At 32.6% G+C, this 14,229-nt stretch overlaps 1 protein-coding gene across 20 annotated transcripts in view; it reads right to left on the reverse strand.

The window, feature by feature from the left end:
- The window catches only part of Ptprk (protein tyrosine phosphatase receptor type K), a 536,216-nt gene that overhangs the window by 403,156 nt on the left and 118,831 nt on the right, over window positions 1-14,229 (reverse strand). For 19 of the 20 annotated variants that reach the window (XM_048798085.1, XM_048798091.1, XM_048798079.1 and 16 more), the window contains one exon: window positions 10,100-10,222. In XM_048798085.1, the coding sequence (XP_048654042.1) occupies window positions 10,100-10,222 (123 nt within the window). Of the gene's footprint in view, window positions 1-4,667; window positions 5,447-10,099; window positions 10,223-14,229 lie in introns of those variants that run through there. The other variant, XM_048798096.1, reaches the window with a different exon arrangement.

The following is a 14,229-nucleotide window of genomic DNA, read 5'->3' on the forward strand; positions in this document are numbered from 1 at the left end:
TGCTAATCTACAACAAGGGCAGGAAAGATTAGAAGTTGATTGGACTAGATAAATAGAAATAAAGGGAAGGGAGAAGGGATGGGAATAGCAAAGACAATATAATGAATCAGACATAATTTTTCTGTCCTTATATATGAATGCATGACCAATGTACCTCCATATCATGTACAACTACAATAATGGGATTCTAATTCGAACAAGTTATTCAATGTATGTAAAATATATAAAAATACACTCTACTGTTATGTGAATCTAGAAAGAACAAATAAATTTAAAAAATAAAATAAAATAAACAAGAAGGAAGTCTATTCCAGTCAGGCATTTTGGTTAGAAATCTAACACATTACAATTTTTCCCACTTAATAGAAAATTGGGGCTAGGGGTGTAGTTGAGTGGTAGATTGCATGCCTAGCATGAGAAAGGCTCTGGGTTTAATCCCCATCACCACAAAAATAATAATGGTGGTAATGATGATAGAAAGTTGACTTCTGTTATAACACTCACACTGAACATCAAATTTTCAGAAACAGACTTTTGACTGTAAGTGGGGATTCCTTTAAACTAAATGGTAATACATTAATTGCCAGGGGGAAAATACAGTAATTTTATCTTTTTAAAAAATGTGTTTGGTTGTTTCAGAATATGAAAGAGATTAATGACAAAACTTCAATATTGAGGAAATTTGAAAAAAAAAAAATATTTGCCTTGGAACAAATACCTGCAAATGAGGAGTTCTGAAAAAGCAATGAACTGTGTATAAAAGCTTTTTGGCAAAGTTGGCTTAGCTTTATAGGCTTATCTTTTTTTTTTTTTTTTTTAAGCTTTCAACTGCCAAATACTATAGTAATGTCATACTGGACTTAGGATTGCATTTGTATTCTCTTTTGAACAAGAGGTTGTAAAATTTGTTTCTGTTTCTCATGGAACTCCTGGGTTTAATTGATCCTCCTGCCTCAGCCTTCACTGTAGCTGTACCACCACATCAGAATAATAAAAATTATTCTTTTTTTTTTTTTTTTGGGGGGGGGGGGGTTCTAAGGATTGAACCCAGGGCCTTGTGCATGCAAGGCAAGCACTCTACCAACTGAGCTATATCCCTACCCCTTAAAAATTATTCTTAATCTTCTGTTTAATCTGAGAAGGTACTCTGCATCTCTCCAAAATAATTATTTCTGTACTAAATTGATTTTATTATAGTATTGATGACATATACTACTCATTACTTCTGAAGGAGCCAAGTTTCTTTCTAAATTTGTTACCTTCTGCAACTTTTTAAAATATTCATTACTATATTAATATAATTATCATAAGTATTAGCTTTCCTAATGTAAGAATATTGACATTATTCCTTATTCTCCAGCACTCAGGCCAGAATTCTAGTTAAGTGACCAATCTTCTACAGTGACTGTTTTGGACCTTCTTTGCATGATGTGCTACTAAATTCAGTAAAATAAAAATTTCAAATCTTTCTTTTAAATTGTCTTTGGGATTTCTTTTAGGGCTTTTGACAACCATAAAGATAAATTTCCTTATTTTATTCAGACCAGAACCACTAAAATAATTAAGCTCCTTGGTTATGCTCCGTATTTTATAAACAGCTGAACACCATTGTAAAGGTTACATAGGAAGAACATTATAACATATTGATTTTATCCAGAAACATTTAATTAATATAAAAGGTGTATCTAAGAAAATAGTTTATAGAAAGAACCTCGCAATATGTTAATACTCTAACTGTCCTGGGAACCTTCAGGGAAAACAGTAACAGAATATGTGAGGCCTTAGATTCAACAAACAACAACAACAACAAAAGGATTTTTAAAACACACACACACACACACACACGCACATATTAAAGAACCAGGGGAAAGAAGGTTGTACTGAAGTACATAACCACTTAATGAAGTTTGTGAAACTGTCCTATTTTACACTCAGAAGCCTTCAGCAAATAATTCAGCACCTACACCTATCTATGTTGGTACGTAAAGATTTCATAATGTTGTGAGCCTTTTTATGTTATTATGTGCTCTAAATATATAAAATGTGTACTTTTTGCTGAGAAATATTTATTAGTGAATAATTTTTCTCTCTGGGCGCAGGAGAGGAAATCAGGCCTTGACAACAGTGCTACAGCACTCTCAACGGAAATTAGGTTGGAAAACCAACAGTGTTCTGAAATTTTAAAATGTTTTATACATGTAATAATAACCTACTATAAATTAAAAAAATATATAGCATAGCTATATATTTTTCACAACAGTAACAATATGAGATCATTAATACTGTCTATATTTTAAGTGACCCCGATTTAATTATTTCCTTGTGCTGCTTTTTGATATACTTATTTCCTTGGCATTCTTGTGTTTGAAAAATAATAAGCTTTTAAACAGAGATAGGTTGTAGCCATCATGAGGCATGTTTATTTTTGGAAAGGCAAAATATAAGGTCATAACTGTGCTTTCAGTCACTCTCCTTCCAAGGAAAGTCATTTTGCTTTTTTGAACTATGTATTGATTTTATGGTATATGTTAAAGGTGACTGTATAGACTTTGTATTCTTATCTCTAATTCATTTAGGAGTTTGGAAGTTCTGTAGCACTGACACAAATATATTTTCTCTATTTTTTTTTAATACTTGGCTATTTTCCCCCCTGAGATATATTGGAACATATCTAACTTAGATACATTATGTACCTGAAATATCAGAAGAAAATTCCTGTCTCAGCATGCCATTTCTGTTCTCTGTAATTTAGACATTCTTCATGCTGCATTTATGTCCGTAAGGGTAATAGTCCTTACATTAAAAACCAGCCTTCATTTAGTGGCTCACCCTTCAAGTAGTCCATTATAGCCTTTCACTCTCTCACCCTGCCCTGCCTCCAACTCTCACCATTTTTAATAAGCAACTCAAATGTAGTAAACTATCTTCTCTGTGCTCAGGGCAAAAACATCAACAGATACATGATAACATGTTTTGGAATAGCACATTGAAATAGCCCATAATTCTTGTCCTAAAATACCCGACTGCAAACAAAGTCTTAAAATTATTTCAAACCCTAGACTTTAGTCTGATTCCTTTAGTCCATGATTTTTTTTCTTCTACCATACAAGCTCTAATGAGAAAGTAGATAATATATGTGTTTCTACAGGTTTGCTTAGACAGACATGCAGCAAATGTTCATCAAATGACTAAAAATAACATACAGGCAAATCAAAGAGAGGGCAGAACATCTCCCCAGGAGAACAGTATATACTGAGAAAACCCTGAAACCCAGCAGCAATTCCAACAGCAGCGAATCTTAGATTCTATTTCATATATAAAGCTTTAAAATTCTAGAAAAAATAGCATCTTATATGAAGTGGTAGAAAAACATTCTTGATTAAATAATTTAAATGGCTCATTACATAGTGGATTTAACTGTCCAAACCAAGTAAAGGAATTTGTCAGCTAAACTGCAGTGATAAAGTAAGAAGTTACTGTGGCACTGATATGAGACAGACCAAAGTTCAAATTCTGTCCTTGTGTGGCATTATGCAAGTATTCACTCCACTTTTCTCTAAAATGTCACTTATTCTGTAGGGTTCTTTGGAGGATTAAAATATATAGATCATGTCCCTACTGTAACAAAACTCAATAATCTACCAGTAAGTGGTAACTAATAGCAATGAACTCTCCTCTCAGAGATGCCTATCTGAAAGGGCTTGAGTTTGCAAAATCACTGTATTCAGACTATCCCTTAAAGTCATATATCTCCAAGATTTCTTCACAAAAGCCACCTTGATGGAGGAGGAGTGGTAGAGAGGAAGTATTTAAGAGTCAGGGTCCTGGAAGTTACAAAGAAGTAGGCCATGGGACCATTAGTTCCTTGTTACTGGTTTTACAGATTTGAGTAATAAGAATTTTTTTTTCCTAAAGAATTCTATTGTTTAAAAGAAATGTGAAAACTGCTGAATGAAGCATATCCTTTCAGATTTAAACTTCTGTGGTTTGAGACTCCTAAGATTCTAACTCCCCTGTACCCAGCATTTTGAGGTCCACCCTGCTGTGTTCATGAACTGAGGTTAAGCCTTCTCTTGCCCTTCTTCCCTCTCCTTCCTGTTTCCCTTCCTTTCTTCTCCCTAGGGCCAATCCATTTCTCAGTTCCCCTCAGGAATACTACTACATATATTCACACATATAGTTTTACTTGTATTAACAGACAATGTTAATTAGATGACAAAAGAGACATTTTGACCCGATGTCTCTATCCTCAAACATAAAAGCAGCCATAATGTGGGAAACTCAGCATCTCACTACCAACACTACATGCACATAATTTTGCCCTTTTACTCTCTGCCATGCCTTGTTTCTGGCAGATATACTGCCAGATGATTCTGTCAATTCAACTGTGTGAGATTTATGGCAGATATGATTCTCAAAAAATACATGCATCATTATCAATTGTGTATAATAGGGTGAGGAAAATATTAAGTAAAGCGATCTACTAATTTTAATAAGCAATTACTATTCCCAGAAAGACTATAGATTAGAAATGAGAGGTCAAAAACTTATTTGAAATTTCTTCTCAGAGGTATTAAAATGTATAGCACAATATATATAATATTATGTAAATATAAATTAGAATTGTCCACTACAATACCGAGACTAGTATCAAATAGAAAACTTACCTAAAACTGTGTTACCTATAAATGTTATCATCTGTATCAAATTGTGGACATGAATGTTTTATTTACTTTTCACCACTATCAGAAAAAGCCAAGTACAAAATCATGTGACCTAACCACACTCCCTCTTAAATACACAAGCAACTGAATCTCACCAAATAAATATCTGAAGAAGGCAGGTCCCATTTTAGCAATCTGGCTAATAATTTATGCTTAAAATCTAAGAGAAATAAAGATACTCAGTTTTACATGTAACAAACTAATAAAAAGGCACTTTCTTAACAGTATTGTTTCTTTTGCTTCTTTGTTTGTGTCATCTAATTTTGTGTTCTACATTTTAGTTTGGGGACTTGACACAGAGACAGACTTGAAATCCAGGAGGGTCTTAAACTATTGAATCACACCTGGCTAAGTTTTATAAGACAGGATGGTTTCTTACTTCAATTTTTAGGTTGATTTAATGACCGAGGGCTTTTATATTTTACAATATATAAAATGTGTGTAATTTAAATTAGGAACTCTGTACAGTGATTTACATTATTATCAGTAAAAGTACCAGATTGAAGGTGGAATATAATGTAGTCATAATTTTAAATACCATCAAACGAGTACTCTAGAGACTCCAAACTAAAATTCAATTAGTCATTTTACAAAAACGTGTTAAGAAGGAAAAGCAGTTATAATTACAATGAAAGATGAATTACAATCACAGTTCCTACACTCTGATCACGAACAGAACATATAGTAAAATGGTCAGATGAATTTGTTTTATGATGTCATAAACATAAAATACTTGACAAACCAGATCACAGACCCAGATGTATTTGAGATCAAAGAACAAATGATGGTTTTCATACAACATCTCATTCTTTGTAGGTTAATGTTATATATTTATATATCCAATTTTTGATGAGTAAACATTGGATGAATTTGACAAGAAAGCACAGAGAGAAGAGAGAAATGAAAAAAAAAACCTTTTCTGGGTAGTATTAGTAACATTTAAATATATCTAAAATAAACAGGTGATACCATTTATAAAGGAAATAAGCCTAATATTAATAATTATGTGAAGTTCTTCTAATTGCATTCAAATGTGAACTCAATATCATATTTGAGAAAAGGGGGATTTTATTCAATTAATTTTTTAATCCAGAGAAAACCAGCTTTACTATTCAAACAAGGACCAAAATATTTTAAATCTGATATTAAAAGAGTTGACATTTTTTTCTAAGCAAAATAGTGTATTGGAAAAATTAAAATTTTTGAAATGAGATCTATACTCATGAGGACATTATAGTCTAGTAAAAAAATATAAAACTGATAATATAACATCAGCAATTTAATTATATACAAAGTATAGTACAGCCAAGTATATATGTGGTTATAAGAATAAAATAAAATTAAGAGTTCTAAGCCAGTCAGGAAAATCTTCCCAAAGCAGTGGGAACTTGTGTGGACATAGCAATAATAGGTAAGAGTTTGGTCAATGGATAAGTGGACAAAGAAATATCTAAGCAGAGGTAAGGGAACATTAAAAGGCCAGAAAATGTCAAAGAACAGAAAGCGAGAGAAGAGAGAGAGAGAGAGAGAGAGAGAGAGAGAGAGAATGTGTGTGTCTAGAGGAATAGAGGGATTAGAGGGATCCAGGATGGTGGGAAAAGAAGAATTTGATCCCATCTGAGGTCTCATGTTATGCATCTTTTATTCTAATCTGTAAAATTTTAATTAGTTTAGTTTTCCAGTAGTATATTTGTGAGCACTGATTTTGTTACCTTTTATTAACTTATAAGATACATACAGAATACTACACAACTCACCTTCAGACCATCTCCCTAGGCCCTCCCATAGGTAATAACACCGTGATTTCCAACTCAACAGTTACTTTTACCTCATTTTGAAATTTATGTAAACATAACACATACTCTTGTGTCTGGTATTATTCCCAGGAGCCTGTAGCTGTGACATTCATTCACATCGTTGTGTATATCAATAGTCTATGTTCATTGTGGAGTAAGATTCCACCATATGAATATCCCATCATTTATTTGTCTATTGCACTGCTGTTCAAGTTGTTTTCAGCTTGTGTCCATTATGAATGCTGATGCTGTAAATATTCCTACATGTGTCTTTTGGGGAGTATGAGCACTCAATTCTGCTGGGCTTATACCCAAAAATGAATTAGCAGGTCAGCAGGCTGTACAAAGTAGTTGTAAGGATTTACATCCAATCATAGTCTATGTGGGTTTTGCTTGCTCTACATTCTCACCAACACCTGATATCACGTTTGCAGCAGTTTCTCATTATGACTTTAATTTGCATTTCCTTGATGACTAAGTTGAATAGGTGCTCAGATTTTCAAGTCATTTTTAGGTGTTAAGACTCTTTCACAAAGTGCTCATTCTTTGGCATGCTGTTATTAAATATATTTAGCAGGCCTGTTAGCCATCATTGTCATCTAACAAAAGTAATATGTGGCAACTGCTGCAGAGTGTTATAAGCAATTTTTGATAGTACGGTATCTTTCCATGTGGAGACATTATTTTCCTCCTTTCTCTACTCTTCAACACATACTCCTTCTTGTATCATTCTAAATTATTTATTCACCCTACATTTCTTCTTCCCCTCTTGGCATCTAGTCCAAAAAGTCAATTAACAGAAATGGATTAGCAATGTCCAAGTACTGCATAGAGCTCAATAACAAGTTCATGTCAGAGAGCCAACCTTCCTGCTATAGTGGTTACTGAAGCTTGGGATTTTGGTTTGTTTGAGTGCTTGTGTGTGACTTTTAAGTAGACAAAAGAAGGAAGCCTACCTGTCTATACATTGGAAAATAAAAGGATCATTCATAAAACTTTAATAGGAAAAGTCTAAATGTCTCCTTTGCGCCAGTTTATGGCAGATAATGTTCATTCAGCACTTTGAAGAAATATCATAAGGAAAATGAATAAAACAGCATTTTCTATAAAGAAAATAAATATGGTGTTTTCTCTCAACTCTCTTCAGAACTAAACACAGTTATACTCAGGAAAAAATAAAGTGCCATGACCTTTTTTCCCTCCTTTGAGTGATTAATTACTTAATGTCCTATTAATTGGTCAATCTGGCTGAATTTCAAACACTTTCATTTTCTGTGCATATCATATTTTATTGTAACCACCAATTAGGTTGTGCATCAAAGGTGAGCCAACAAGGTCATCTGAGCAATATCTCTTCAGCTCTTCATTATCCACCATCAATGGTAATTAACAATGGTAACATTTCCATAAATCAACGTCTTTCTGATTATTCTCTGATGATAAACAGTCAAAATGTGTGCATTCCAGCCCACCCTCTTTAATTTTACATGAAAAATTCAGTCTAAATATATCACAGAGAAAATTCAGGCCAAAAATTGCAGTTGTTTCTTTAATTAAAATGCACCAGCAAAATAAGGTTATGTACCTTTGAAAGAAAAATACAAACTTATGCAGAACACTAAATGAGTCTGCTGAAGATATAGGGGTCAAACACAAGAAGAAAAGGATGTCAAGCACAAAGTATCATTTTATTCCTCTGCAAAGGAAATTATGGCTCATTCCAGCCTCAGAAATAACCATTTGTCTAATCAGCCATGGGAAGTGACAATTCAGAATAAGCAGCAGATTTAATCCATGTACATACTATAGTGTAGACTTATAAAAATTTTTTCAAGAAAAAAATGTGGGGGTGGGGGGAGTGGATCTCATGAAAATAAAAAAGACACAAAGCATTAGAGTAGAGGAAGAAGGTTAGGAGGAGAGAAAGGGGAAGAAAATTGGCCAAATTGTTACGTACATGTACAAACATGTTAAAATGAATCCCACTGCTAAATACAATTATTACACACACCCCAAAAAATAATTAATTAAAAACAACACTTTTAAAGGACACATATACTATATTCATTTATAACACAAAATATGGAAATATAACTTTTAGACTTTCCTTTATTTGCTTTACATTCTTGTGATATGTTGATATTTCTTTCTTTGTATTTTATGAATCATACTAATTATCAAGTTCAGGGATGATGGTGGTAAAAGGGATTTTTGTCCATCACTGGAATTGATATTTTCACTACTAATTGTTATGTTTAAAATTGCCTATCTAAAATTCATACTCAGTTTAGGAAGGACTTTCTGAATTGGGAGAAAAAAATAATTTTTAAACTATTTTATTTAATTGTAATAAAATACTAAAAATGTATTTTTATAAAGTTGTTAGTAATAGAAAATCAGAATATCAATTGATTATATACAATAATATAGTTACATATTATATTTTATACACACATTATTATATGATATATAAGTATATATGATATTTGTTTCTTTTTAAAAATTGGGTAGTTTCTTCTCTTTACCACTGCAATTTTGAAATTCCTGTTTATATTTTTGATTTTTGTAATTAAACAAGTTGTTGCTAAACACAGGACCCATATTATTTCCAAATTATTATGTTGAACTGAAAGCACAAATATGAATCCAGCATTGTATAAAATTATATATATATATATATAGATAGATAGATAGATAGATAGATAGATAGATGTCTTCTATTAATGTGGTTTTCACAAGTAAGAGAAAACAATCAGAAGATGCATTACTCCATTACTTTGTTCTCACCCAAAAAATAAAAAAAAAAAAAGAAGATGTATTCATTCCACAAAATCAAAGGATATAACAAGATCTTAGCAAAACCAATGAATAGGTTTCAGCACTATTTCTATGTTATTCTCTGGGAAAAAAGGCTTTCCATTTGATAATTTTTGTCTCTAAGATGCTCCTCCATCAGAGCCACTGGTTTGCTCATGATCAGCAGGAGCGTGAGACAGTCTCTCTCCCAACCATGGAACGGAAGCCCTTCCACTCAGTATAACTGAATCAAATTGGTAATTTTATTGAATAAGTATCAAATGAATCAATCCAAGTGTAAGATTTTTTTCAGTAGTCTTTTTTATTGTTCTGCTTTTTATGTTTTTATTTTTTGGTTTGTCATTTTTATTTCATATTAAGTAGAAAAAAAGCAATTTTTTTTTTTTTTGCAAAGACAGAGATAAGAAAGGTATAATGAGAAATTTTGAAGAATATATGGATAGAGAAAGTGACTAAGGGAAATGCAAATAATAGTTTAAGACTAATATATGTCACCAAGAAATATAATAAATTTGCTTATTATAACAAAAAATTATTATAGTTATTTCTAAAATATGAAAATGCTACATACTCTGAAGCCATTTCCCCATGGCTAAGTAAATAAAATGGTTCTCAAGAGGGAGTACTTGGGAGGAAAATGAGCAAATTATATTCCATGCATGTATGATTATGTCAAAATGAACCCCAATTTTATGTATAGCTATAATACACTAACAAAAATACTTTTCAAATTTAAAAAGAGAGAGAGAGAATGATTCTTACCTTGAGGCATTTCAGGTGGCAGGTAATGGGGCTCTTGAGCACTAACATGTACCCATTCGAAATCATCATAGAGATCCTGGTGGTAATCACAGGCTCCTGGACCATCATCAAAAGTACAGCCACCTGGAAACAGAAAAGAGAACCAGTGTAATATTCCAAACACGTGTTCTAAACATGGAGCAGCAAACACTACATTGAAATACTTGATGTGATACACATAATCATAATAATAAATGGTCCTCCTACTTATTATTATTCTCTTTAAATTTCTACATAAAAATAAGTGTCTATCAGTATATTTTGTTTAAATTAAAAAAACAGTTTGAGCCCCAGAAAGAAGGTTGAAGCACAACTTTTGAGTTATTTTTAAAAATAGAACATATGGTTATATGAATAACTGCATGAGGATGGTAAAAAGAATTTCCTGAAATATATAAACCACCTAAAATCTAAATAATGTTTAACAACTTTTGTGGAGAGGAGAAGAAGGAATAGTGAAAATTGTCTTTCTTTGTAATGCTTGTCCAAATAGGTGAAGTCAATGTATACATCTTAACACATCCCTTGCTTTTGGTGCAACTAAACTGGAAAGCAGTATAGAAATTCCTTAGAAAACTTGAAATTGAACCACCAGCTATCTTGCTCCTTGGTCTATACCCAAAGACCAAGCATACTACAGTAGCAAAGCCACATCAATGTTTATACCAATGTTTATAGCAGCTCAATAACTAAACTGTGGTACCAACCTAAATGCCCTTCAATATATGAATGGATAAAGAAACTGGGGTATATATACACAATGGAATATTACTCAGCATTAAAAGAGAATAAAATTAAGGCATTTTGCAGGTAAATGGATGGAGTTGGAGAATATCATGCTAAGCGAAATAAGCTGATTCCAAAAAACCAAAGGTGGAATGTTCTCTCTGATAAGTGGATACTGACTCGTAATGGGGTTGGCGGGGAGAATGTAAAAAATTGAGGAACTGTGATTGGGCAAAGGGAAGACAGGGGAGAGGAGGGAACATAGGGGCAGGAAAGATGTGAAATGAGATGGACATCATTACCCTAGATACATGTGTGACAACATCTATGGTGCAAGACTACATTGTGTACAACCAGAGAATAAAAAGTTGTGTTCCATTTGTGTACAATGAATCAAAATTCATATTGCTGTCATATATACCTAATTAGAATGAATAAATTAATTAATTAATTATTAAAAATAACTATAAAATCTGCTCATAATAGGCAATGAGACAAATTGAACTTTATAAATAGAGTCTAAAGCAGTTGAGGTCTGAGAAATACTCTCCCATAATTATTTAAATTATTTTCATACAGAAAGATGATTTAAATGTAGGGGGACTGAAGCACAAATTCACTCAAGTTAGTTGCTAATCATTGCTTCCACTTTATTTAATAACCTGATTTTTTCCCCCCATTTATGTCAGCATTTTTTTTTTCTGGTTTTATTTTTAAGGGTAATTGTATGGCAGAAGTAGAATGACTACTTTATACAGGCACACACAAGTCAAAATATTTTGTGAATTTAAATCATGAAAATAAGAACTGGCCTATATGTCTAATCTTGAAAGAAAATAAATTAGAACTAATAAAAATCCAGCAGTGGCTTTAATGAGAAAAACCAATAACCTGATTCCTTTCAAGTAGCTTGTATTTTTGGTTTCCATGGGGATCTGTGTGAAGAGACTCAACAAATTCTTGGACCAGCAACAACAGGCTAAGGGATGGTAAACCTTGGGCCTTTAAATTCTTCTCACTGTGCTCATCAAAAATTTGGCCCTTTGAGTATGAATGAAAGTCACATTCCTCACCAATGACAGAGAAAAGGCAGCATCAAAGTCAAAACAGTACATCAGAGGTGTCCAGATGACACCACAGACCTAAAACCTTTTTCAAAAGCAAAAGTGCCTATCCGTGAATTCCTCTTATGAACACACCATTCCTTTAAAATAACCCAAAGTCCAGCAGCTTAAAAACTTAATACTGTCCTTTAAATATGCAATATATTTTTTTTATAAATGCTTTCATGAAAAATGATGTATTTTTTTAATTTAAAATTAATCAGTTAAAAAAGGTTACAAGAAAACACAAATTCATACACCAAGGGAAAAGTTTTTCTCAAAAATATTATTTGTTATCACATCCCTAAAGTGACTTATTGCTTTCCAACACATGCCTTCAGGGGCCCCATTACCTTTATATTGGTAAGAGTACCCTAATGTAATTTAAACTACCAGTGGAACCCATATTGCCTCATTTGGAAGACAAATGGCCTTAATTGCTGTCCTTCAGAGCCTCTATAAATTTTAGACTCCAGCATTCTGATTAACAATAACACCTAAGAATAGATGTATGAAATAAATTGCACATCATTCCAGAAACATATCAAGAGTGTCTTGAAAGTCCTTGCTGGTCTTCTTGACTTGCATGAAAATAACATGTTAAAAGATAAGTTTTAATCTATAATTTACAATGAATTCTAATCCAAGGGTAGCCATAGAACTCTTCACCACATGTATAACATATTTCTAAATCTTTCTTTGGTAAGAGGTTTTTCCAATTGCTTTTGTAAACAACAGTATATCTCAAGGTTAAGGAATAAAACAGTGTAGTAGAAGATAGGGAGTATAAAAACTAAAAACAATGAACCAAACAGTGGTTATGTGGGATAACAGTGTGATTGGAATTCTAAAGAGCAAATGAGAAGTAGATACCTGTACCTAGTATGTTGAGGAAGACTTTACTGAGTTACCCCTAATGAAGGTGAGTAAGAATGTGCCAAGAAAACCAAAGCTAGAATGGAAACAGGATTGCAACCAAAGGAAAGGCAAAAAGAAATGTCAGAGAAGGCTAAAGCAGCATGAGATAGTAGCGAATCTCAAATAATTCTCTATAATGAACATGAAAAGTATGGAGGGAATGCGGCAGAAACAAATCTAAACAAGGAAGATTTTAAATGTCATAAATGGAGTTTAATGTTTCCTCGTCAGTTGTATTGAAAGCACTGAAAGATTTATACCCAGAATATGGCACAATTCAAGCCTCATTTAAAATTAATGATAACAACTCAAAATAAAACATATAAAGGGCTGGGGACATGGCTCAGTAGTTAAGCATCCCTGGGTCAATCCCTGGTAGCAGAAAAAAATAAAATAAACCATACTTAATAATAACATCAGTAGCTGTCACGTGTAGAAGAATAGAAAGTGGAATGGAGGAAAATGGAAGTAGATATTTGGATTCAACCTTACAATAGACAGCATGTAGAATATATCTTGAATTAATTCCATCATTCACTCTCTCTACTGATATTTAAGACTCACTAGAAAGCTTAAATAGAAAGCCTTCTATGCTACATACAGTCCTGTCTATACGTGTTCCTGATCTNGGGGGGAGGGTGGAGGATGGGAAAGGCAGCAGAGCACAACAGACACTAGGATGGCAATTTGTAAATCAATGGATGTGTAACTGATGTGATTCTGCAATCTGTGTATGGGGTGAAGGTGGGAGTTCATAACCCACTTGAATCAAAGTGTCGAATATGATATGTCAAGAAATTTGTAATGTTTTGAACAACCCACAATAAAAAATTAAAAAAAAAAAAGATAAAAAAATAGTGTGCTAGAATCTTCCACATTCTCCTTTACACATCTGTAATCTTCTGACTGCATATAATTGCAAGAAAAAATAGTTATCTTTTGTGATTCTATACTGAAACAAGTTTCATTTAACTAAATATATAGAACATTTTCTTAATTTCTTATATCGTGTGGAATATATCAGACTTTAAAAAGTAAGAAAGTCCTGGACCAAACATGTTGGCAAGTACATCTTTAGCACAGTTGTTAGATGACTCTTAAAACTGAACTAGTTAAACTTCTAATGTGAATTAAGCTTTAATATACAAATTTGAACTTTTAAGTAGTAATCAAATTTAGAATGATCTTCCTCCCATGTAGAACATAGAGAAAAATTAAGATATACCTCATTAGACATAAAAAATATTGAGTTAAACTAACTTCAAATGAGTCCTCTTTAGTTATGCTAATCTGAGTTCCTAATATAAATATACTGCTATAGCCTCCAAAACATATCAAGAAGCA

Source organism: Marmota marmota, unplaced genomic scaffold, assembly GCF_001458135.2.
Source record: "Marmota marmota marmota unplaced genomic scaffold, marMar, whole genome shotgun sequence".
Lineage (NCBI taxonomy): Eukaryota > Metazoa > Chordata > Mammalia > Rodentia > Sciuridae > Marmota > Marmota marmota.